The sequence below is a fragment of the Simochromis diagramma genome, unplaced genomic scaffold (assembly GCF_900408965.1).
Source record: "Simochromis diagramma unplaced genomic scaffold, fSimDia1.1 OVJJ01000348.1, whole genome shotgun sequence".
Lineage (NCBI taxonomy): Eukaryota > Metazoa > Chordata > Actinopteri > Cichliformes > Cichlidae > Simochromis > Simochromis diagramma.
Genome location: NW_024386755.1, coordinates 1,479,546 through 1,506,438, shown reverse-complemented (window position 1 = coordinate 1,506,438; position 26,893 = coordinate 1,479,546). Strand labels below are relative to the sequence as shown.

At 41.2% G+C, this 26,893-nt stretch overlaps 1 protein-coding gene across 1 annotated transcript; it reads left to right on the top strand.

Annotated features, from left to right (window-relative positions):
• Positions 1–8,137: 8,137 nt before the first annotated feature.
• Positions 8,138–23,157, top strand: LOC120728698. Its single transcript, XM_040023766.1, has 3 exons — positions 8,138–10,456; positions 19,179–19,183; positions 23,118–23,157. Exons 1-3 carry the CDS (start codon positions 8,138–8,140, stop codon positions 23,155–23,157), a joined length of 2,364 nt encoding a protein of 787 aa, XP_039879700.1.
• The last annotated feature ends 3,736 nt before the right edge of the window (positions 23,158–26,893 follow it).

Sequence of the window (26,893 nt, the reverse complement as noted above, 5' to 3'; positions counted from 1 at the left end):
CAAATCAAGACCTCGACAATCTCATTCGAAGAGCAGAGGAAGTGCAACGCACAGGGTGATACGTAACTGCAAAACAAAACGCGTGGAGGGAGGTGGAAAAAAAACACAACTCGGTGATATTTGATGTCCTCCGGATATTGTTCTGAGCTGTTTTTATAAAGCCAAAGTGTGCTGTTGGGTTAAGTGTGCATCCACACTGCAAGAAACCCAAACCAATGTTATCAAAGCCAAAACATGCAGGCCAGAGGCCCTTAGCACACAGAGCAATGAAAATGCTCTCAGTGACACGCCCTGTTAGTCTACAGGCCCTACAAAACTAGGTTGTTTCTTTTTATCTTCATTTATCTGAAAAATAACAGCTGTTCATTTTTGTTTTCTGTACTGTAAGTGCTATTAACAAAAAATCATGCATATCAAATAACATGAGGCTAAATTAATGCTCCAGTGAGTCAATCGTGCCAACCTTAACCCATAGACGTGCCTGTCAGTCCAGACATAGAGCAAAGTTGTAAAGTTTAGCGGAGCAGGTAGCGTTAGTGCCAGTGTTGGGCAAGTTACTTTGAAAAAGTAATTAATTATAGTTACTAGTTACTTCCTCAAAAAAGTAATTGAGTTAGTAACTGAGTTACAAGATTCTAAAAGTAATTAATTACTTGAAAAGTAACTATTGCATTACTTAAAAAAAAAAAAAAAAAACAAGCCCTGGGGTCCAGGGTATAATTGGCCATTTTAACCACTTTTGATTTTTCCCTCAACATTTCACCTTTAAAGACTATTTACTTTGCCTTGCTTGGTATCTTGGTATTCTTTTCAGCACAACCTCACGCGTCTGAATTTACAGTTATGTTTTCATTTTGACATACTGTATTAACACAATTGATCTAAAATCAGACAAAAAACATCAAATTCGAGTAGAAAAAGGGATATTTTCACTGTAACAACCACAAACATGTTCATTGAATCATATTTCATAACCTTAAATGCAAATATAAATTGTGAATTTTAAAATCATATGCACAAGTTTTTCAAGCAACAAGTTATTTGCAACCAATGTCATGTCTATTATTTTTTGATTGGTCGACATGGTGCATTTTTCCACCAACATGAACGGGCGTTTTTTGTTTTGTTTTTTTATTATTTGCTCATAAGCAGAGAGTGCTTGCTTGCACTGTCCTTAGCAAACGTGAATAAAATACTGAGGAAAAAACACAGCGTATATATTGTTTATCATGACTCTGGTTTTACGTGGCCCATCAACACAATTTAAAAACTGATATATATCACCTTGTTGCTTTGTGATCTTGAAGTGGTCATGTGATTGGCTTACCACGACTACTATATTCTTCCTCAGTCAAACAGCAGCACTCATGCGATTGTTTTCCCCCTAGTTCAAGGGTGTTGTGCCAAAAAGTGATCGTCTGCCAGAAAGTAATTGCCGCCCGCAGGGAGCGCGCGCAGCTGCTTAAAGCTGTAGCGCCCGGATTACTTACAGCTACTTCTGTGCAACTGATATAAGCGACGGTTGGTCTGTTTGTTGAAAAATAGTAACGCAACCGCACCGCATTTTCTTGTTAGTAACGGTAACAGCGTTGTAACGATAGGAATAGTAATTAGTTAGATTACTCGTTACTGAAAAAAGTAACGCCGTTACTTGCAACGCCGTTATTCCCATCACTGGTTAGCGCAAATGCTCGGAGAGCAACAAAAAGCAGAGAAGCAAAAGGAAAAGTGAAAAACGAATCAGTAAATTTCAATGAAGAATTAAGTCCTCAACAGTTTGCCCATCTCCAGTGATTTGCTCAACAATAAAATAAAAGCCCGACTGGAAACTGAATGCTGTTAGCATTAGTTAGCTGTCTTTATTCAGACATTAAGTGGGTAGATAAACCAAGGATGCTGTTTAGTAATTACCGATGGCCTACAGCTAAAAGGCTGTTTTAAACCTCTTCGTCGGCCCTTCTGTGAAGAGTTTGGATATTCTACTGTATCTGTGCCTGCGGCCCATGAGTGTATTCAGTTTGTAGGTGTGGTCATGAACTGTGATGCACTAAAATTTTGCCCTATGTCACCTCTGATGTGAACTTTAGAAACAAGGAAAAAGAACTGCTTAATCTAAAAGGGATAGGATTAAGAGTTTAAACGCTCTTACCTGAGACCAACTCTAACACCTCAGCTGTGGCGGTGATGAGACAGCATACAGGGATGAGGTCCAGAGTACGGACAACATCTTGGTCTACAACACTTCTAAGACCAAAGAACTGAATGTTGACTTCGGGAAGTCCAACCTGCAGCCCAACTGCATAAATGGGGAGTGCGTGGAGAGGGTGTCCAGCTTCAGATTCCTGGGTTTGCACACAGATGACATTTCCAATGGAACTCCAATACATCAGAGGTCGTCAGGAAGGCCCAGCACGGTCTCAACTTTCTGTGGATCCTCAGGAAGAATTTACTGATATGGTTGCAGCTGGTTAAAAAGTTTGAACAAAGTCACAACATCCCAGGTAGAATATAGTTTTGGTTTTGTTATGTGGGGACATTTTGCAGCTTAAGTTACTTTAGTTGTTGTTTAGTAAGTGTTGAATAGTCATTTTAGAGTTTTACTTAAAATTGTCATGGAAAACAAAACCTTGGCTGGTTTTGTGCCTGCGTTTCACCTCTGTGTCGCAACTATTGCACTATAATGCTGCTGCTTGCACCGCGTTTCAGCAGATTCGGACTATTAGGAAGTGTGACATCATTGACAGAGACTCATTGGAAAAGGATGAAAACTTGCCTTCATTTGCTTATACTTACAAATGCTGCTACCTGCAGTTTGCAAGCATCAATACAACAATGTTCAGTATTTTTTCTATATCGTTAGAAATATAATTATAGCTGATTTTGAAATATCATGATATGATTTGGGGGTTGTATCATCCATTCCTAGTGCCTCTTGGGAATGTTATGGCCACACATACATGCATGGAAATGACAAAAAGAGAGGAACAACCAGAGGGAAGTAACTTTACCATTAAGGGACTCTTCTTGGTCATCAGTCAGTGCATTCTGTTCTGTTTTGGATCATTTCAAAAACATTTGGCTTCTCTATCTCCAACCCAAACAGAGGCCATCAAGTCATATTTCATGGGGAACTAGCTCATACAGAGAATGTCCTCTCGGCTGTATTAGTTATTTCAGCAAGTGTCCAATAATGACATGTGTTTATGTTTAAGTTGCAAAGACCTCTAGCAGCTGTAGCTATGACTGTTTTTCCACCGGGAGTCGAAGAGGAGTGTCCCTGTTACGGATCCATGAAGTTCAATAGGAGGTGGGATAAGTCAGCGAAACATGGGAATTCATCAAAGAGACAACACTAGTTTGTTTTCTTTACTACAAATAATGACTGTTGGATATTCAAATTCAAATTCAAATTTTATTTGTCACACACACACAACCATACACAGTATGACATGGGGGTGAAATGCTTGTAGCTGTACAATGCCCGACCATTAAATGGCAGAAGAAAAGTTTTACAATATTTACAATTTACAGTTTACTACAAAATTTACAAATTAACTTAGGAATTTACAGTAAATACTTGTATTTACTGTAGGATAGGATACTTGTAACTATCATTTTTACTTAAGTTTATCAGTAGATAAAGTAAATACTTTATCTACTGATAAAGGTTTAGTAATCTTAACAGCGCTATTGTTGTAGTCCCACCCTAGCCAAGTCGTTTTTATTACCATATTTCTAATGAAATCCTGGAAGGAAATGTTTTAATCTTCCCACTTGGTCAATTGTTGACAACTGTTTTCTGCTAAGAATGTTATGAAAGCCCCTCACATCTCTATACTCAGAGGCAGGGTGTCTGACTTTCTGGAGTGATTGGAAGCACAGTTTCAAGTTTACCGTGTCCCCGAGGATCCCATTCACAACCAGATACAAGTAACACTCAAAGGCAGTGGTCAGACTGCCCTTAGGTTAGCCCAAGTTGAGATTTGTGTGGTGGAGGAAGTCTTGTCCAATGATGCTGCAGCAAAGAGAACACACTGTAGGCAAAATGGGGACTCTGTCTGTCTTCAGGACAGAGTGGTTTCGGGGAGCTGTAAATATTGTTGAGCTCTATGGATTCTTACGTGTAACAGCTGCTAAGTCTCTGGAAAGACATGCTGAAATATATTTTCTAAATTGCACGTGCTGAAAATGGACATCTTTATTGGGACTTGTGCAAGGGTGAAATTCCCAGGTGAGGAAAATAGTTTCATGTGCCCCTACAAAATTTCTGGTAAGTAATGCTGATGCTACTTTTATCTATTACATGTACACACATGAAATTTGGGACATACATGACATTCCAAGATGTACAGAAGGATCTTGGCACCATTTTCCAAAGCAAACAGAATGTATGTCATTTACTTTTACAGTTTCTTGTGCAGTAACAACACTTGCATCCTCTTTGATGAATCTTATCTCAAGAACAGCAAATAAGGTTTGCTGTCTTCCAGGACAATCTCAAGTGCATGGAAGAGATTCCAGTAGACAGGAAGTTATCTGAGCAGAGCTGGACAGGGCAGAGATGTCCTTAATCTATCAGCAGGACCAGTATCTGCTCCTTAATGGAGGTAGGATCAGGATGATCCTCCAAAGTGACCTCCAGCAGGTAACTGGTATGAATGTCGCTGACCAAACAATCAGAAACACACTTTATCAGGGTGGCCTAAGGGCCCAACATTGTCAAGTCCGGTGCTCAGTGCCCGGCACCGTGGAGCCCAGTTGGAATTGCCATAGAACACCAGAATTGGCAGGTCTACCTCTGGCACCCTGTTCTTTTCATAGATGAAAGCAAATCTGGAGAAGCCATGGAGAATGTTGTGCTGCCTGAAACATCGTTCAGTGTTTTGTGGCGGTAGTTTAGAGAGGCATATCCATAGAGGGACACACAGACCTCTGCAGGCCAGGCAACAGCACCTTGACTGCCACTAGGTATTGGCATTAAATCTTCGGAGCTACTGTCACACCCTACACTGGTGCAGTGGCTCCTGGGTTATTTCTGCCCCATATGGCGAGAGTATGCAGGCATTTCCTGGAAAAGAACTGATACCACTGACTGGCCTTCATGCATGCCTAATCTCAATCCAAAAGAACACCTCTGGGACATCTGGGAAGCAGGCAGGTTGCACCTCACACAGTCCAGAAGCTCGTTGAGTTCAGATCTGGGAGCAGGTCCAGTCCTCTGTAGGTCCATCATTTATATTTTCATCAAACAATGTTGCATCCTTTCATTCCTAACAGATTACACAACCCATATCTGTACAGATATCCGACATGATTTCTTTCCTTCTTGAGGTGTGATGTGTTTTCAAAGTGTTCCTTTAATCTTTTTGAGCAGTGTACATACAACACACACTGAAGAAAGTGCAAGATGATACGCAGCGGTTAATTTTTAATACATTTAGCCCAGTAAAATAAAAAGCCTTTATTACTTTTAAATTGCTATTTTGAGTGTCTGAACTTGAATCTTCATATTATTTTTTGTTTGTGATTTACATGCCAGTTTTAAGGCATAGTTAAAGCACCACCCACTGACGGAAGGGTTGTGATCTACATTATCCTATGTAGATGAAATAAAATGCCTCTAAAGAATTAGAACTTTAAGACTCTTGGAAGCAGCAAAGTCTGCTAAGGTGTGAGTGTCAAGTAATATTTACCTGCTGTTTTACCCGTTCTACTCATTTCCATATTTTTATCTCGGACTCTCAGTGCAAAATAATCCTTACTTTTGGCTGGGTTTGTACTGCCTCCAAGCTGAAAGCAAGGCTGTGCGCGCTTTATTAAGTCATAACTTCATTAGTCATTAGTGAGCATGCCGGGCGGCACTGCTATAGCTCACCTGGTTGGGCAGCCAACTCATATGCTAAAGGCTACTAGAAGTTGTTGTGTTCAAGTCTGCTGCAGACCATTTCCTGTGTGTCATCCCTGCTCATCATCTGTACTGTTGTATCAAACAAAGGCTAAAAAAGTCCTATTGCACATCATCGTGACTGTATGCAACAAAACTTGAATGCCTTTCTAGGGAGGAAGCAGCTGGGTTGTATTTCACAGATTCACAAAATATCCTGAAGATGAGTCCAACACCATCAGATCATTTGCGGCCAAAGCCCAAATATCATTGCCCCAAAGATCAGCATTTCTTCCTGCAGTGTGAAATGGATTATTACTTTTTCTCTTGTGCTGTTTAAATAAAGATAATTACACCAAGCGAGGAACTTACTTTATTACTTAATGAAAAACAAATCCGACATTTCTCGCCGGCCACTAAATTAAGTTATTATGTAAGTGTTATCAAAAAAATTTCACACCATAAGATTCAACTGTGGAATTACTGTGAATTATTGACAGGCTACATGTGGTTCACAACACAATGGAGTTATGGCAGCATGTGTTTCACTCATACACACACACACAAATATGCACAGTGGGAAGGATGTATCAGTCCCCACAGTGTGATCAATTGGCGGTTCACAGCAGAGAATTGATGGACTCCATGTTGAATGGGGTGTGTGTGTTTGTGTGTGTGATAGAGCCATTATTGATATCATATGGCTGCCTGCGGCTCAAATCAATAGCTGTTTCTCTTCATAAAGTTGTTTTGACCGCATGTGCTATATGAAACCCAACCACACACCCACCGGGCCCGATTCTATACAGTCGTCACACACAGAGACAAAGCAGCCAGCGCTTATAAAAGCGTGGCATTTCTTCTTGAAGGGCAATTAAAGACCTCGGTGTGTTCCTAAACTGGCCCCTCAAAACACCACAAAGCATGCTTTCCATTATAACGCCATTCTTTTAGACATGTGATTCATGCAGGACTTATATGGCCCCACGTTGAACAAGTTCAAATGTGCGTATAAGCCCCGCAGTCCTCTCTTGAGCTCTGACCTCTTGACCCCCCGATCACTCATTCATTCCTGATTGTATAAAGAACGGACTGTCAACTCCTTCCCTGCTTTGCTTTCTGTCATCCGCCTCTGCTCCCTGGTTAGTAAGTAGCCGGTGGGGGCTCCTTACACTTTGACACTCTGAAAGCCACATTCAGTCCAGTCACCTGAATCACACATGTGAACGCACACAGACCTCTCCTTGTCCCGTGTCAGCGGAAACCTCTCTTACCCCATGCAGTCACTTCTAATCACCTCGCTTTCAGCTGTGGAGAGGAAAGGGAAGAGAACGACAGAGAGAGGAATTAATAGGAAAAGAGAAAGAGGGAGAGAGAAGCTGTTACTAGTATTTGAACGTGTCATGCGATTATAGATATTCCGTTTTTGCCTCTGCCGAGCCTGTTTTAATTGGAATAGTTTTAATAAGTTTACATATAATATGCACATATTTAGTTCTCTCCAGTGATTTTGTTTATTGTTATTTATTTTAAATAATGTAAGTGTCACAATGTTCTAAATTAGTAGTACTATACCAAACTTTATCCTTACTCATAAGGCAGCATATAAACCAATTATGTAGCAGACCAATAGGAAGGTAGACTCAGTGTCTAAAAGTGACTTATTGTCATGTGAAAAAGAAAATACACCCTCTGGACTGGATGTGATAGTCCTGTTAGATGACCCCATTTTTGGTCAAGCTTTAGCTTTTGAGAGGTGGCCTATGAGTCCTGTACAGTGGAGTTCATGATTAACTCAATGGCTGCATGGTGCACAAGCCCTTTTTCTGCAAAGCAAGCCCAAATGATCACCCTGCCACCACCGTGCTTGACAGTTGGTAGGAGGTGTTTGTGCATTATAGCCAAACCTCGTTGCCTGGTCTTATCTCTCCAAAGGACACTGTTCCACAAGTCTTCCAGTTTGTTCAGATGCAACTTTATAAACCTAAGCTCTTCTGCTATGTTCTTTATAGAGAGAAAAGGCTTTTTCCTGCAACCTTTCCAAACAAGCCATACTTGTTCATCCATTTTTTAGTTGTATTGTCATGAAGTATACAATTTAACATGCTGACTGAGGACTGTAGAGTCAGAGATGGAGTTCTTGGGTTTTTTGCAGTTTCTCTGAGGATTGCTCAGTCTGACCTTGGGTTGAATTTGCTCAGACATCATTCCATGGAAGATTATTCCATTATTGAATTGGACTGTGGTTTCAAGATGGCGCCGGTGTGCATGGCTGACCGTCTGCGACCTCGACTGCGCCTCGGCGTAGTACTCTTTGTTATTTTATCCTTGGTTTTATGTTCTCTAGGCGATTGTACGCTAATAACTTATGATAGAGACACGCTCCTGAATCTTCGGTTCTCCTGTCCTCAACGACTGGACAGTTATGGGACCATGGGTGGTGCCACTCCCCTGCCGCCCGTCTCTTCCACCAAAACGACCTACTTACCTTTTCCCTTTCTGCGTAGGAAACGCTTCAGGAAACGGGGTAGAAGGAGTGGTGCCCACGTTCGCGTCAAGGCTTATATTAGAGCCATGGCTATGGATTACCCTTCTACAAGTCGTGAGTTGTCACGATTTATCTTCTACTCCAGGAGCCGCTTTGCGGCTAAATTGTTAAGTCATCGTTGGATATGCCCTGTTGGCCCTCAAACCTATCCTACCTGCCCAGTGGCTTATCACTCTGCTCGGTCTTGGATTACACCGCCTGGCCGCGGTGTTCAACACAGCAATCTCAACACCCTGCGACGGGCTACCGCTAATGACCTAGCTTCTCGGACTCGGATGGCTTTATTTAATGTTAGGTCTCTTTCAAATAAGGCCTTTCTCTTAAATGACTTTTTCCTCACCACGGGACTGGATGTTCTATTTCTGACGGAGACATGGACTTCTCCGGGTGAGTTTATCCCCTTTTCTGAGCTTCTCCCTCCTGACTGTGCCTTTTTTAGCTCACCAAGACTCACTGGTAGAGGTGGTGGCTTAGCCTCGGTTTTTAAAAACAAACATGAAGCACGGCTGCTACCCTCTCCAACCTATTCTAGCTTTGAAGCTCAGTTATTGGAATTGACTGGCCCTCGGACTACTCTGTGTGTTGTGGTTTATCGTCTGCCTAAATACCACAAGATGTTTATTTCTGAATTTGCTGACTTCTTGGGATCCATTCTTTTTAAATATGGTTCTGTTATTATTTCTGGTGATTTTAACATTCATGTCTGTTGTATGGATGACCAATTGGCTAACGATTTTCTAGCACTAACTGCTTCTTTTAATCTTACCCAGTGGGTGAATGAGCCTACCCATGTTAAGGGCCACACCCTTGATTTGGTTTTTTCATACGATGTGGATATATGTATTAAGGAAATTAGAAACACTGGACTTTCCGACCATTCTCCGGTTATTTTCGATCTTGACCTTGGCAACACCGGATCACGCTTTGAGGCTCCTCTTTGCCCTACGCGTACTGTGAATGCTGATACTCTGTTGAAATTTTCTAATTCTTTTGTGAACTTTTCATTTACTACGTCAGATTGTCTTACCCCACATACGCTTGAGAATTTCGCCAATACTCTATTAACTACATGTTCCTCTATCCTTGACATTGTAGCACCGATCAAAATGAAACGCCCCAGAACCTACTCACAATGTTGGTTAAATGATTCTGTTCGCGCCTTACGACGTATGTGTCGACGGGATGAGAGGAGGTGGAGGAAAGATAATCTCCAGTCATCATATGACATTTTATGCATTAGCCGCTCGAAGTTTCAATCAGCTGCCAGAACGGCTAAAGCAGCTTTCCTATCTAAAATTATCACCACCAATGGAAACAACCCTCGAATTTTATTCAAAATTTTCAACTCTGTGGTCAACCCCTGCCCCTCTATGCCTCTGCCGTGCTCCCCGGGCCTTTGTCAAAAATTTTCAAGTTATTTTTTGGATAAAGTCGCATCTCTTAAATCTACCCTTCCTTTGGTGACCGACCATATGCCCACCCCTGATTGTTCTACTATTTTTTGTCAATTTGAACCTGTTTCTCTCTCTACTCTGAAGCATCTAATTGAGAAACTGAACAATACTAATCTTGTACATGATGTTCTTCCATCCCGTATAGTCAAGGATTGTTTTAATGCAATTGGACCTTGTCTATTGTCCATATTGAACTCCTCCTTGCTGTCCGGCTATGTACCATCAGCTCTTAAACATGCTATAATCCAACCTGTTCTTAAAAAAAGTAACCTCGATCAAAATGATTATGCCAATTATAGGCCGATTTCCAAACTTCCCTTCGTGGCTAAAATTCTTGAGAAGGTAGTTCTGCTTCAACTTCAGACCTACCTGGATGAGAATAACATTAATGATAAATATCAATCGGCCTTTAAACAACACCACAGCACTGAATCAGCACTGCTCCGAGTTTTTAATGACCTTTTACTAATGGCTGACAATGGACGCCCCTCTGTCCTAGTGCTATTGGATCTTTCATCGGCATTTGACATGGTTGACCATAACATACTATTGGCGAGACTAGAGCACACTGTAGGCATCAAGGGCGCTGCCTTGGATTGGTTTAAATCTTACCTCTCCGATCGGCTCTCTTCGGTTCACTTGGCCACCTCCTCCTCCTCCGCTGTACCTGTTTGCTGTGGTGTCCCCCAGGCAGTGTTGGGGAGTAACGGAATACATGTACCGCCGTTACGTATTTAAAATACAAAATATGTGTAACTGTATTCCGTTACAGTTACCGTTTAAAAAGGTGGTATTCAGAATACAGTTACTTTGTTGAAATAAATGGATTACACTGCGGTACTTTCCTGTTTCATTTTGTCGCGGGTCAGGACTGTTTGGGTTTTGTTTGACAGCTACGTTCTGTTGTTCCAGGCGGCAGCGTTACGGTTGCCATGGTTACAGGGCGACGCTCTCTCTCTCTCTGCGACTGTGTGTTTCCTGGGTGAGAGAGCGCCTTTTCGTTGTTGTTGTTGTGCTAAGCTAACAGGCAGAATGCTACAAGCATAGCTCTAAAGAATGTAGCATCATGGGCAGTGTAGTCCGTGTTGCAGGGAGAATGGACTGCCATACACGTTATGTGTCTGTGAGCGAGGAGGGAGAAAAAGGGGAGTGGAAAGGTACAAGTTGTCATCGAGGAAAAACGGGAGCTGGAAGCATGTAAATATAATAATAACCACTTCAGCCAAGAAGAGTGCCTGACGATCCCAGTTGTAAGTAAGCTATTAAGACTTGACTGTACACCGTGTTCGTGTTTTCCTCCGAAAACAATAAGTTCCGTTGGAGCAGTCTTTCAACGCCTCTCTCTGCCTCTCGCAATAAAAGTTGACCCAGACAACAAAGTAAAGCTATTTTTCGGCTACGAGCCGACAGGGACCCCGCCGTATTAGTCAGAGGTCCCTTTACTACAGTTCGGAGTCGCGGACCTTCAGTAATAGTAATAAATCACACAGCAATAGTACATTCACGTTGTTGTAAAAAGCATGATAATATATTAAGTAATCCAAAGTAGTCAGAATACGTTACTGTCATTGAGTAACGTAACGGAATACGATACAGAATAAATTTTGGGGCATGTATTCTGTATTCTGTAATGGAATACATTTTAAAAGTAACCTTCCCAACACTGCCCCCAGGGATCTGTGTTAGGCCCTACCCTGTTCTCACTGTATATGCTTCCTTTAAGTGTCATTTTTGAGAAATACCACATTGCCTTTCACTATTATGCCGATGACATCCAGATCTATTTTGAGCTGAATGATGATCTAGCTATGTCCGTGAGTAACTTTCGAGAGTGCATGTGTGAGGTCAAGCAATGGCTTCTGGCAAATTTTCTTATCCTTAACAATAAGAAAACTGAAATTATGATCTTTGGCAGTGACGCTCTTCGTGCCAAACTTCATGATGCTTTTGGTTTTCTCACTAGTTCTTTCCCTGACACTGTTAGGAATTTGGGTGTGCTACTTGACAGCTCATTTAAACTTGATAAACAAGTATCTGCTGTCGTCAGATCTAGTTTCTACCAACTTCGCCTTATTTCCAAGGCCAAACACTACATCCCGCACAATGACTTGGAAAAGCTTATCCATGCCTTTGTAACGTCAAGACTAGATTACTGTAATTCACTTTATTATGGTCTCCACTCTACCCTTTTACATAGATTACAGACAGTCCAGAATGCCGCTGCACGCATTCTAACTAAAACTAAGAAGTTTGCTCACATCACTCCCGTCCTTGCTGATCTGCACTGGTTGCCTGTGAAATTTCGTATTCAATTTAAAATTCTGTTGTTTACTTTTAAAATTACTAATAACACAGGGCCAAGTTATCTTAAGGAACTCTTAAATTCATATCTTCCTACGAGGGCCTTAAGATCTTCCTCACAGTCATTGTTGGTTCAGCCCAGATCTCGCTTGAAGTCTAGAGGTGATCGAGCGTTTGCTCTAGCTGTACCTGAGCTGTGGAACAATCTCCCGATTGGCATCCGGGCGTCTGATTCTATTCAATCTTTTAAATCACGGCTTAAAACATATTTGTTTGAACTTGCTTTTTCTACTAGTTAAATTCTCGCCTCGCTTCTAGTGAGTTATTCTATTAATGTGTCTGGTTGTTTTGCGTTGTCCTGCGCTGTCAATGTTTTCTATCACTGTGTTTGATGGTACAGCTTTACTCTGCTATAGCTGTGTGCTATAGTTTATTCTTATTAGTGGTCTTTACCTGTGAACATAATCTCACACTTATATGACTCTGACGTTATAGTGCTAATTATTTTATTATTTTATTGTTGCGTTGTCTATGTTCTCTATCACTGTGTATGATGGTACAGTTCTACTTTGCTATAGCTGTGTGCTATAGATTATTCCTATTAGTGGTTTTTACCTGTGAACATAATCCCACACTTATATGACTCCGATGTTTTAGTGTAAATCATTTTATTGTTTTATTGTTTTATGTAAAGCACTTTGGCATGCCCCTGGCTTTTAATGTGCTCTATAAATAAAGATTGTTGTTGTTGTTGTTGTTGTTGAATGGCAACTAAATGTTTTTTACAAACGATAAACTTTTGATGAACGATGAAGTTTCTGGTCTTAGAAAGGTCTTAAAACCCTTCCTGCATTGATGGGAAAAAACATTTGCTTCAATAAGATCATCGATGATGTATTTCTTCTATGAAATTGTATTAACATACACCTGAATGCTCCAGACCAGCAAACTGCCAAAACCTCTGATTTTATAGAGGTGATCACACTTGCTGATGATCAACTAATTAAATGCATTTGATTAGCACCACCTGGCTGCTACTTAGTACTACCTACTTACTTTTTTTATACCCTGTTCCTGCTTTTTTCCCACTCCCTCCCATCATACCAATTTTGAAACGCTATCTACCATATTGAATAAAGAAATACCAGAATTTTTTTAAAATAAAATCCCATCTAATACAGCTTACAATTTTTAGACTTTTGAAAGGTTAAGTTCAATTCAATTCAATTCAATTCAATTCGATTTTATTTATATAGCGCCAAATCACAACAAAAGTCGCCTCAAGGCGCTTCATAGGTACAGAGAAAAACCCAACAATCATATGACCCTCTATGAGCAGCACTTTGGCGACAGTGGGAAGAAAAAACTCCCTTTTAACAGGAAGAAACCTCCGGCAGAACCAGGCTCAGGGAGGGGCGGCCATCTGCTGTGACCGGTTGGGGTGAGAGAAGGAAGACAGGATAAAAGACATGCTGTGGAAGAGAGACAGAGGTTAATAACAGATATGATTCAATGCAGAGAGGTCTATTAACACATAGTGAGTGAGAAAGGTGACTGGAAAAGAAAAACTCAATGCATCATGGGAATCCCCGGCAGCCTACGTCTATTGCAGCATAACTAAGGGAGGATTCAGGGTCACCTGGTCCAGCCCTAACGATATGCTTTAGCAAAAAGGAAAGTTTTAAGCCTAATCTTAAAAGTAGAGATAGTGTCTGTCTCCTGAATCCAAACTGGAAGCTGGTTCCACAGAAGAGGGGCCTGAAAACTGAAGGCTCTCCCTCCCATTCTACTTTTAAATACTCTAGGAACAACAAGTAGGCCTGCAGAGCGAGAGCGAAGTGCTCTAATAGGGTGATATGGTACTACAAGGTCATTAAGATAAGATGGGGCCTGATTATTTAAGACCTTGTATGTGAGGAGTAGAATTTTTAATTCAATTCTGGATTTAACAGGAAGCCAATGAAGGGAAGCCAAAACAGGAGAAATATGCTCTCTCTTTCTAGTCCCTGTCAGCACTCTTGCTGCAGCATTTTGGATTAGCTGAAGGCTTTTCAGTGAGTTTTTTGGACATCCTGATAATAATGAATTACAGTAGTCCAGCCTGGAAGTAATAAATGCATGAACTAGTTTTTCAGCGTCACTCTGAGACAGGATATTTCTAATTTTAGAGATGTTGCGCAAATGGAAGAAAGCAGTCTTACATATTTGTTTAATATGTGCGTTGAAGGACATATCCTGGTTAAAAATGACTCCAAGGTTCCTCACAGCGTTACTGGAGGCCAAGGTAATGCCATCCAGAGTAAGAATCTGGTTAGATACCATATTTCTAAGATTTTCAGGGCCGAGTACAATAACCTCAGTTTTATCTGAATTAAGAAGCAGAAAGTTAGCAGCCATCCAGGTCTTTATGTCTTTAAGACATTCCTGCAGTTTAACTCATTGGTGTGTGTTATCTGGCTTCATGGACAGATAGAGCTGGGTGTCATCTGCATAGCAGTGAAAATGTATGCTATGTCTTCTAATGATACTGCATGTATACTGTAAACAGAATTGGTCCTAGCACTGAACCCTGTGGAACTCCATAATTAACCTCAGTGTGTGAAGAGGACTCTCCATTTACATGTACAAATTGGAGTCTATTAGATAGATATGATACAAACCACTGCAGTGCAGTACCTGTAATACCTACAGCATGTTCTAATCGCTCTAATAGGATATTATGGTCAACAGTAGGGCTGCACGATTTTGCATAAAATGAGAATCACGATTTTTTGGCTTAGAATTGAGATCACGATTCTCTCACGATTTTCTTTTCCAGTATAAATATTTATTGCACTTATTAACTGCACATCAACTTCGTAACAGTTGAGACTGAACATAAAAACAATAAATAAACATAAAAACAACAAATGTCTCACGTTTTGTTGTTGCCGCAAAATGTTGTACTGCTTGAAATTCCGTCTCCACCTTTGCTCGACGCTGCGTGTATAGAGCAGGTAGTGCAACAATAGAAAAATAGTTGCGGGACGGCACTGTGTAGCGTTTGTCTAGGGTGTTGATCATTTTCCTAAATCCCTCGTTTTGCACAGTGTTGATGGGAGCCATATCATAATACAAACACGTTCACAACAACAGCCATCCATTTGATGTATGGTCCATGTATTAATCCAGTCTGTAGCCAACAAATGTAAAGGAAAGATTAAACCGATATTTACATAGCTTGTTTTAGACGTTTAGAGTTTATTTCTGTTTCAGAGCTACGGCAGATACGCGGTTACTGCGAAAAGCAGTGCAGCCAGTTTTACTCCCTCTGATTGTCAAAACCAAAGCTGATGCTTCTCTCAAGAGAAACATGGAAAATCAAGATTTTCTGTAGCTGTGTCAACATGCAGTATTTATCTTTTTGCAAGCACAGCACCTGGCAAATACTCCTTCTGCTGCTTGAAGCTGAGCGGCCACAAATTACAAAACTGAGACTGAAGCTTACATTGTTTATCAATAAGTCAATGTAAATTGTTAGTTGCAGCCCTGAAAGAGGTCAAAGTGATGTGTTTTTCTGAGTGACATTTTAGGAAAGTGCATTTGGACTTCAGGTTTAACAGCTCATACTTTTAAATCCATTACTACATGAATATAATCCATATCTGGTGTTGCATTATTTTATGACACTGCTATTGTTCATATAGAGATAGAGAGTACTGCATCCATCGCTTGAGAACAAACTGTTTATGGATATGAAAATTATCAGATTGACACTAATATGATCCATGGATATATTTCATCCTGCAGGCTTTGTGTTGAGTTTATTCAGATGAGACTGCAGAGTTACAGTAAGCTAATAAAATGCCACTGAATTCAACTGAACTGACAAAGAAAGAAAGAAAGAAAGAAAGAAAGAAAGAAAGAAAGAAAGAAAGAAAGAAAGAAAGATCTATGAGGACAGAGGGAGAAACATCTGGCAGAAACATTAGACCCCTGCAGACCCATCACTTGGCCAAAGCCAAGAGACAAATAACTCTACGTCAAACACAAAACACACAACACTCATTTTATTTCTTTTTTACCAAAGACTGTTGTCCACACAACATAGCTCATATACCGGTTTAACACATAAATAGCGATATTTGTGCAATCAGCGGGTATCCCTTTTCATCTGTGGTGGACGGTCCCCTCCCCTCCCGTCAGCAGCTCCAGCTATGCACTGTGCAAACATGGCGCTGAAAAGCCATCCATCACCTCCTGCCGCCAACCCCCCCCCCCCCATTTCAAAACTCTCTTTCCTGTAGTTATGATTGGAACGAAGCGGAGAATTCCTGAGGAGCGAACAGCAAGACAGGAGAATGTAGAGTTTAATTTGAAATGGGGGGGGGGTCAAGGATAGCATGAAGGTGGAATTTTTGTTGAGCAATAGAGGTGGTCGAAGTGTTTCTGTGTTGTCTTTCAGTTCTTATTTGACCTGTTCTCTTTTTTATCATCTGTTTCTGTCATATTTCTAGAATTGTTTCTAGGTTTTTTTTCTTCATGCACCACTGAATCTTATGAATGCACTCCTAATGATTCAACAGTTCATCCAATAGCAGCAATTTAGCTCTTCATCCATCACAGGTACTCCGACAGTGATAAAGGATGAGATGTCTGTCACTGTGGCTGCCAAGACCAAACTCTGGTTGAGCTTGATTGATCTATCTCGCTGTGGGCAGGATAGGGAAAATATGTAGTTTGCACACAGGAACCTGTCAAACCAGAGCAACCCAGGGGCAAAACAGGAAACACATTCGAACTGGCATCCGAGCCCCAGGGCTACGGCGACCCCAGCCCCCTGACAGCCAGTGACAATGGCACAACCAGATGCCTGACAAGAGGAAAGCTGCCATAGTGCAGGTTTTTATTTAATGAGCTTTGAATTCAGTCTATTTAAACCCAGTCTATTCTATTTAGTAGTACAAATGAAGTATGTATGTTTCACTGTGTAGTAAAATAGTCTCAGTTCTCTATGCTGTTAGCATAGCTCTGCAGACATGTTTCTCAGTTTGATCCTGATTAAAATACTATAAAAATAAGACACATTATTTACACATAACTTCATTGGCACACCTGTCCAAATGTTCATTAATGCAAATATCTAATTAGCCAATCAGATAGCAGCAATTTAGTGGATTTAGGCATGATCAAGGCAACCTGCTGAATTGGCATGGTTATTGTTGCCAGGTCTGAGTAATGCCTGACACCTGCTGAGTCTGAAACTGCTGATCTACCTGGATTTTCCCACACTGCCATCCCCTTGATTTATAGAGAATGGTTGAAAAAATAGTAAGTACCTGCATTAAGCTAACAGAAAGGCAAAAGAAACTAGAACTCTTTAGGGTACCTCTTCTGAATATCAAGGTATCCAGAAGAGCATCTCTGACTGTACAACACATTGAAACGTCAGATTAATGGACAACAACAGCTAAAGTCTACACCAGGTCTTACTTCTGTCATTCAGAGGCTATAATTCACACAGGCTTACCAAAACGGGAGAGCAGAAGCTCCCATCCCTACTGATGAGGGTCAGTTTCTGATAAGTCTCAATTTCTGCTGCAACATTCAGATGGAAGAGTCAGAATTTGGCAAAGAAAGCATGAAAGCATGGATCCAGCCTGCTTTGCATTTGGGTCATAGTCTACCACAGCCTTGTTGCAGACTATGTCCATCCCTTTATGGCCTTTATGATTACAGCATATAATTGTATTTATTTATTTTACATTCCTAAACAGAAAATTTGATTTTATGGGAGGAGGTCTACTTGTTTTTTTAAGGACTGTTTATAAAGTTATTTCTGTTTCACCATAAAAACCACAGACCATATATAAGGAGAACAAGACACAAGCACCACAAGGTGAGACAGAAAAAAATGCCATTATTGGGTTTTCAGGTATTATCAGCTTCCTTGACCGCTGTTTGCTTATAAACTGCATTTAACTGATGTTAGCCTGATGAGCTGTTAGCTCTCCTTCTATCAGAATGTATGGTTCTGCCAACACACTGCTGCAGCGTGACATACTAAACATACAACATCACAGAATTTCATAATTGGCCCATTATCGGACTGGGATCCAATAAATATCACTGGTGAACTTGTGTATGAATGTACTGTAATGAACTTTTAATGTTTTACTATCATCAGGTCAACTGTCCAGTACTTGTATTATGAAAAATGACTCCAAAACCTCCCTATTAATGACTAATGACATCTCTGTTACCCTCAAATGTACCTTTAGGACCAATTAGCAAATGTCAGCAGCCTCACAAGCTACAAGAAATGCTGTCTCCATATATCTAAAAGACCTGAATTACTGATTTAAAAAACACTACATGTCCATTAAATCCACAAAATCTAGAAGAATATTGTATTTCTTGCAGGTCTCGATAATTGTCATGAGTGGTTATGACTTATTTCATTGATTGTTTTTTTTAGCCGCAGGAGACTCCTGGCTAGCTTTCATAGCAAAGCCCAGCCTCAAAAGGAACTTAACCTTTAAAATGTGTACATCTAACCTAACCTGGGGAATACTTGGTAGTATTTAACTTTCCCCCAATCAGTAAAACAGACCCAAAGGGAAAAAGCCATGTGGCCGACCTTGAGGCCAGACTGTATTGCATATCCTTAAAAAACAAGTGAAATCTATTCGTCTCCATGTCTGGGGACCATGCTCAATAACCACACCATAACTTAGCAACAGGAACGGTGCAACACATAAGAAGCCTTGCAGGATATGCGTTTAGCAGCGCTCTCCAGTCTGAACGGCAGCCATTGCGGACAGGCTATCCATCCTGTGTTTGCGGAGGCTGCATTAGTGCGCTAAGACAAGGTCGCTATCACATTCCCCGCAGTCAAGTCCCACTGTGAGCGTCCAGGGCTAGGGGAGGACAGCTGCCAAAGCTTCTCATCCAGCGGCTGCTCGTGTGTCCCGGGCCACGCATGACGGAATTGCACGGTTGTTGTAAAGAGTCTGAGTCAGACTGAGTTACCAGGCTGAAAGGCATTCCCTGTAAAATCACAGCGGGCCTTTGGCTTTTTCAGAGAAGTAGTGTGTGTGTGTGTGTCTGTGTGTGTCTCTGGAGGTTCAGAGGTGGAAGGGATGATATAGTATATGTGTGTCTTGTGCATTCATCCATGCGTGCCTGTATATGTGAAAGGCAGAGTGGGAGTTTTTAGCAAACACACAAACTTTGTCTGACGTACACACACCTACATCCACTATCTCTCATGCCCGGGCCCCTCCTGACAGATCCGACCTGGCACTTTGGATTTAAGAGTTCTTCAAAACAGAGGATGACCTAAAAAAGCATTAAACATAAAACACGGGCTTTCAAGGCCTCGCGCTTTCTCGTTCTTGTCCATTTCTACGGCCCTCTTGCTCCCTTATTTCTGCCTCTTCTCTTCTGCAGCTTAATGAGGTGAGGAAAAGTCAGAATGTGTGTAAGTGTGTGTGTTGGCTGTATGCATGTAAGGTGAAATACGGCGGCAAAGTGCTTGTTATGACAGGGTAACGAGTGAGACAGGCCAGAAGCAACTGGTCGTGGAGAAAAACGAAACACACGCACGCCGCGGCAATGACACAAACCTATGGCGCATGACAGATTTGAATCACATTTTCACACATAGTAACAGCAATAAAGAAACACGAACACAGAGTGGGTGAGTTTTTCTAATGAGCAAGCCAATACTCTCACTCTGAACCCAAACTCGGAGTGAAATATGTTACTGAGCTTTCCAGAAGGAATAAAACACAGAAAGTTCACCCAAAAAGGGTACAGAAGAAATGCACCCGTGCAGCCAAAAGTCGAAGTGAAGAAAGTGAATTGTAAATTGTGTCGCTGACCGCATAATAAGGACGGGTTTGGGCGCACACATCGGCGCCCGGGCTGCCTTGTAAAAATCTGCTAATTTTGAGCGACAAGCAGTTCAACACACGCTAACTGAACTGTGAGTCGGCACTCAATATCAATTAGAAGAAACCCTGAACAGGGGCAAATAAAGACGTCCACGTGAAAGGCATCGACAGAAAACTCCACTGACTCATTAGAGGCCCCCGTGGACTGTGGCTACTCGATGATCCAAAATGCGCACAGGGCAAAGTCAGTGGCTTAATGAGACTTGAAGGATAAATAAACTCCCACTGCGGTGACACAGGACAGACCAGCCTGACCGCTGCTTTGGTTCTTCTTTTAGCGTGAAGCTCATTGTGAGGCGAGGAGCCCGACATATAAACCATCCGTCGTCAAGCGTAATGGCTTCCTGCTCATCACACAGCAGCATAAAGACCATAATGTACGCTCAAGATCTGGTAACCATGACACTTAGAGGAGATAGTCATATGTGCTGGAATATTTTCTATGTCCTGCCATCTGCTCACACACACACTCACTTCAAAAGTCATTGGTTCTGACGGGGTGGACGTGAGTTAGGATGAGACTAGGCAGAGTAGCCGGCTCTCCCGTTCAGAGAGCAGTGGAGGAATGTCAGGCTAAATAAACACAGTGTCTGCGGGAGAACTGCGGCAGCCCTCCCGAACTCCCCTACATCATTCCCCACGGCGATGGAGAAGGGAAGGGCGGAGGGCGGCACAGAAAGGTACTTAACACTAAACAGCACTTCACAAGAGCGCATATATGTCAGGGAACACGTAGACACACAAGGGGGTTGAGTGATATAGGCTCGAGGGCAGGTAGCTGTGTATGCAGACTGAAAAGGTGATAAATGCTGTATTCTTAAAAATGAACAAATCACTTTTTTTCATTCTACTTTTGGGAGAATAACTGTGTTTTTAAATTGTTGTGAAATGTTTCATGGATACTTACACTAACATAACCATATATATAACCAGGGTGTGTGAGTTATAATGTGTCTGTTACTAAAGTACACACGTCTATCTGTATGCACCTGAGCTGAACTGTGACCAAGTGACCTGTTTTTTGTTTTCATTTTAGATGCTTCAACCATTTATTTGATGCATTCTATACTTTTATTTTTTTCCCAAAATTGTTGCACAATGTTTACATGTTGTCTTCATTAGCATGGGCATTGTGTTTTCCCGCTGTTGCACATCTATTCTACTAACAAGGATCTTTGCAGGGAGAAAAATATTTTTTTTAAAAACAAAACATTAAAAGAAAAGAAAATGTAAACCAGAAAAAGAGAAAATATAGATGAGTCATTCCTGGACTGTTGCTCATCTGAAACCGGTCACAGCAGATGGCTGTCTGGTCCTACTGGAGGTTTCTTCCTGTTAAGGGAAGTTTTTAATTCCCACTGTCGCCAAGCACTTGCTCATCTGATTGTTGGAGTTTTCTCTGTATTATTGTAAGGTCTTTACCTTCTACCTTATAATATAAGGTGCCTTGAGCCTTATATGTCTATATAATTACAATAAATTGAACTCCAATTCCTATATGACCAAGAGTAGAAACTACATGAGAAAACCTAAGCCCTAAAAGAAAACCATAGGCTTTTTTTCTGATCTGATCCTCTCTAAGTTGCATTGTTTGTTTTTTGGAGGCGACAGGTGGCAAGTGAGCTGAATTTTTCTTTTAAAAACAAAACCAAACAGGTCAAGTGAGACAATAACGCTGCTGAGGTCAGTGATATAATTTTACACATAACTGTGTCATGCACATGCAAGACTTGCACATGCCGTGTTATCATCAAAATTAAAAGAGAAGTATATATTTTACAACAAAATCAGGACAAAGCAGCAGTAATCGACAAATTTATCTATGACTACTTGGCTTCTAAAAATATAAAAATAGTGTCCAACATTTTTTTGTTATTTAAAACTGTCTATTTCTTGCCTTTCTGGCCTATCTGGGTCTGCCCCTGGTGCTCAAGCAGCTAAACACAGCCAAGCAAGACTCAATGTAGAATTTAACCTATAGAAATGCACACAGGCATATGAACAGTTCTGTCAATATTAAAACAACACACAGAGAAGGAGATGTGCACATTTCACTCACTCTACTTGAAGAGGAAAGTTCTTGTTAGAAGAATGTTGTTAAGTCTTCTAAAATAACAGTCTGTGGATGTTTAAGCTGCTAAGTCTCTCCGAGTCTTTCTGACATGAAGTTTTTAAGTTGATAAATGCTCGATGGCTCATTGAATCTCTGACAAAAAGAGATTTTGTCTACTAGCTAACCATTGTGCTCCTGCACGTTCAGAGTCTGAATTCCTCTTTGTATAAAGCTTTCACTGGATTTAATTTAAAGTTGCTGCCATAGTTTCAGTTTAGTAAAATCCTTACTCCAAATCAGAACTTCAGATCTCCACTATTCTTGCAGGAATTGCTATTGTTGGTTAATAAAATAGCTAATGCTTACTTAAAGGCACAATCACTTTGTTTTTTGTTTTGTTTTTTAACTTTTTGCACTTGCTGCCTTCCCTCAAACTTAGAATTTATCCATTAAATATACACAGGAGCAGGTGCCGCTTTGTGGAAATCACCATGTTGCCATTGCCTCATCATCTTGAATACAGTGACTGCCATGGACATGGCCATCTTTCCTAATTGTGTTTTATTTTATTGGCGAGAGAGAGACTATCGACTGTAACACTTGGTACGCAAAAGGCGGAAAATAACTCTTAGGCATTCTCCTCACTGCCAACCTCATCTGCTGAACTAAAGTCAGTGCTCTAACACATGAAAACGTGCATAAACATCTGTATTTAGTCCCAATACTTTCACAGTTACAGCAGATTAGACAGATGTACATGTACTGAAGTACATCCAACAATGTTAGATGTACTTCAGAGTAAGTTTCACTAATGCTGGCTAACAGCGGCAAAAACAGCTGCTCGTACTGACAGAAAAGTTCAGGATGTCCTCAACAACTCACCTCAGCATCACTGTCATCAGACAGAAGTGAGCTTCGCTGACTAATTGACTCATATCAGACTCCATTCACAGTTTTACACTGTCCTCCAGAGTAAATAGATGTGGACACATACTGACAGCTGGGGTAAACGATGGACTGACAGCCTACTCTCACTACAGCATAACAGCAACTAGAGTTTTTTCTCCTATAGCATCCATGTAGCTAGGCTTATGCACTTGAATTGGGAAGTGTAAGAAAACAGAACTCAGTTGACTGCAATCTACTGACATCTAGTGGTGGGATTTGACATACTCGACCTTTAATGACATTGTAAACGTTTTATGATTTGACTGGAGTCAAAGGGTTTTTGAATTAATTTGCCCCTCTCCTGGCTAATCGCTGTCTCAGTTAGGCCTGGCCTCCTGCAGACGTGGGAATATTTCCTGTAAGAGAGTTAGAGGAGCCCTGTTTCACTTTAATCACATTTGAATCCTATAAAAATGATTATGTCAGCACATTAAGAGTCCACCAACTGGACTCTTAACCTGATAGTTACATTTTTTTAATGAATTAATGAAATATGAACAGTGAAATCAATTCATCTGAAATACCACGCGCCTTGTGTACAGTGTTAACAAACCACACTATTCTCTCTCCTTACTCGGCAGTGTATATGGGTTCAAACCAGAGCCCAAAAAAACGATTTCTACATTAACAGCGCCACAATATATCATCCAGCAGTCTACTCTGCGCATGAAGGCAGACGGCAGCTGCCCAGTGAAAACATACAGTTGCACATATCAAACACACATCTCAAATACAGGGTCTGCATAACATCACAGCCCAGCCGCTTAAATGAAGCAATGTTGGGAAAAGTAAGTGCAAAGCAGAGCGGTGATGTTTCTTTTGTGGGAAAATGCCATGTCATTATCACATTACCAAGGCCACTGTCTGTGAATGAATGTCCTAATGCGGTTGTGTTTACACACATCTGATAGGACGGGAGGCGTGCATGCATGGGTTATCGGCATGTGTCTTGCAGGGAGGGAGGGGAGGGGTGTCCCCGCTTTCTCCCAGTTTGACTCCCACATGACAGACTTTCCATCTCCTGCTTCTGCTTTTTGTCTCTCCGCCGCACTCTGACATATTTAGGCAAAGGCGTGACGAATCGTCTGCTTGAGACATCAGCTGAAAGGGTGTAAAAGCTCAATATCGAAAAACAAAGAGGCGGGGTGGGTGGTGGGGGGACGACCCACCAAAACAGCAGCAACAGAGTTATATTTGGATTTAGTGTTAAGACAGGCTGAGTGTTCTTACCCTCCCTGCTGTAAGTGCTCCATAAGTATGTAGATGTCATATTGGAAATTGTTTCCATTTATAAGACGTGAGCTTTAGCAGAGATAGTTCCTGTAAAGACAGATAATCTGCTTCTATATTGGGCAAAAAGGGTCTTTTTTTTGGCTCTCTCTTGACTTTTTATTAAATTGTGTTAAATGGACCTTTAAAATGTACTCACATTTTTTCCTCTTTTTTATTCAGAGCACTCATTCATTTAAAAGCAAAAATAAGCAGATCTTAGCAGTGGCTCTTATTAAGCTGTGCGTGTTAAGAGTTTGAGACACCAGAGATCTGACGTGTTCTGCCCTATTCTACACCAGCACTCGAACCACTCTGATTCATGAGGTGTAGCTCCTTGAGCAACAGAGTAAATGCTCACCTTTGCTGACAAGAGTGCCCACAAGCCCTGTCAGATATACTCTGAATAAGAACAGCACTCAGTGTTTGCCACCATTCTCAGGTCTGCCTGAATCCTGACATACCAAATGATACATCCCATCAATTTTATTTACCTTCTCGGTTAGCGGATAACGTTTTGGCTCATGGTTTGGTTTGTAGCTTTTGGGCACAAGTTTTGGGAGCTCCAAAGATCAAATCCCTTAACCTCAGATTCAGCTGATCGGGGTGACCGTGGTTGAGGTGGTTGGGAAGCTCATCTTGTAACAGGAAGGTTGCCGGTTTGATCCCCACCTCTGTCTGTCTTGGTTGTTGTGTCCTTGGGCAAGACTCTTCACCTACTGGTGAGGGGCTGATGGTGTGATATGGCAGCCTCGCTTCTGTCAGTCTGCCCCAGGGCAGCTGTGGCTTGCCTCCACCAGTGTGTGAGAGTAAATGAATAGTGGAATTGTAAAGTCTCAAAAAGTGCTTTATAAATGCAATCTGTTATTATTATTTTTCACTAAGAGTGACCTCCACATGCACTTGTGGATCATTCTTAGAACATCTGCTATTTAAAGTCCAGTTACATCGTCTTTTATTTGTGCCTCTGTGATGGGATCTCATCCAGTGTGTCAAAATGGTGATGCTGTAAGTTGTTTTCACAAAGCATTAAACAAAGTCTAACCCTGTCAATATTGCTTAAACTACTCCTTGGGAAACTGTGGACTGCTTGATTGTACCTACTCAGCTCTCACCATCAGTCATGATGCTTCCAAAAAAGCAAAGTGAAGTTGATTACAGCAAACGTGTCAGATCTTTGATAAAATTGCACATCGCGAGTGGTAAATGGACAGGAATCGTAGGTCTATTGTGCTTTTGTAAGCACTTCAAACTTTTTTTTTTACTGCAAGCCTTATTCACCCTTTCACACGCACATTCATGCAGTGGCTTTTTATCGTATGCCTTTAAGCTCTTTGTAACTGTCACACACATTCACACAGGAGTGCATCAGGAGTTCAGTAATTTGCCCAAGGATGGTTCAACGTGTACCCACATAGCAGACAGGTCGACGCCGGACTTCTGGCATACTAAGTGGTATGTCATCCAGTTATGGGCCAGGTCTGGCAATGGTGACACTGTTTATGTGATGGCATGCCACATCTGGTCCGATTGTGGTTTGGTTTATGTGGCCCAGGCCCATAGAAAACAGGTCTGGCCCAGATCGGGCATCAAGCTGGCACTTCTGACTGACTGGTGTCATGGCAGGGTGTATGTCAACCAGATGTGGGCCAGGTCTGGAAGTGATGACCCTGTTTATGTGTTTATGTGATGGTATGCCACATCTGGCCCAATTGTGGTTTGGTTTATTCATCCCAGATCTGTTGCCTAAGCTCCCTAAAAATACCAGCTGTGCTGAAAGCAACGAGACCACGGCTGAGAAGATGACCCCGAACAGGAGATCACCTCATACCTACTGCATATATATTATCACAGGCATTTAAAGTAAAATTAAATGATTCATTTATGTGTTTATGCAGCATGACTAATTACCAAATATTTCATAATTTTCATATGTTATGATTTTCTTTTTTTACATTAACGCAGCAAGAAATATGATAGCAGTGTTCAGAGTATTTCAATTAGGCTTGCACAGGTGTTTCAGAAAGAAAAATGTTGCAAATCTTTTATTATATCTGGATATAACCGCTTGAGATCCAACATCCCTTCTGGAGGGGATTCCAAAAATCAAAAGCTGGGAGTCAGTCTTTCTTAATTCCTGAGATTATACATAAATTAGGTCAAAACGGAAAAAACGCATATTTGATCTATTTGAATGTTATTTTAAAAGAACACTGCAAAAGCAGGTGGGCAGGTAATAGGTAGGATTTCCTTAAGTAGACATTACAGAATAACATTGACTGATGTAGAAAGATCATTAGACTCCGCTTTGAAATACATAAAAAACAATTAATGTTCCATCAGGGAATACAGTTCATGTCTATGTCTATTAATTGAAGATTTCTATCCATGCTTTTATTTCACTAGAGCTCCTCCAATAGTGTAATGGCAAACATATTTGCTTTGCAAGCAAAAGGTTGATGGCTCAGTCCCCTTCAAGTTCCTTTTGCAAGTGTGTCA

Bases quoted from the DNA above. Each gene is read 5' to 3' on its own strand.
- LOC120728698 (XM_040023766.1), top strand. From the start codon at position 8,138: ATGGCGCCGGTGTGCATGGCTGACCGTCTGCGACCTCGACTGCGCCTC.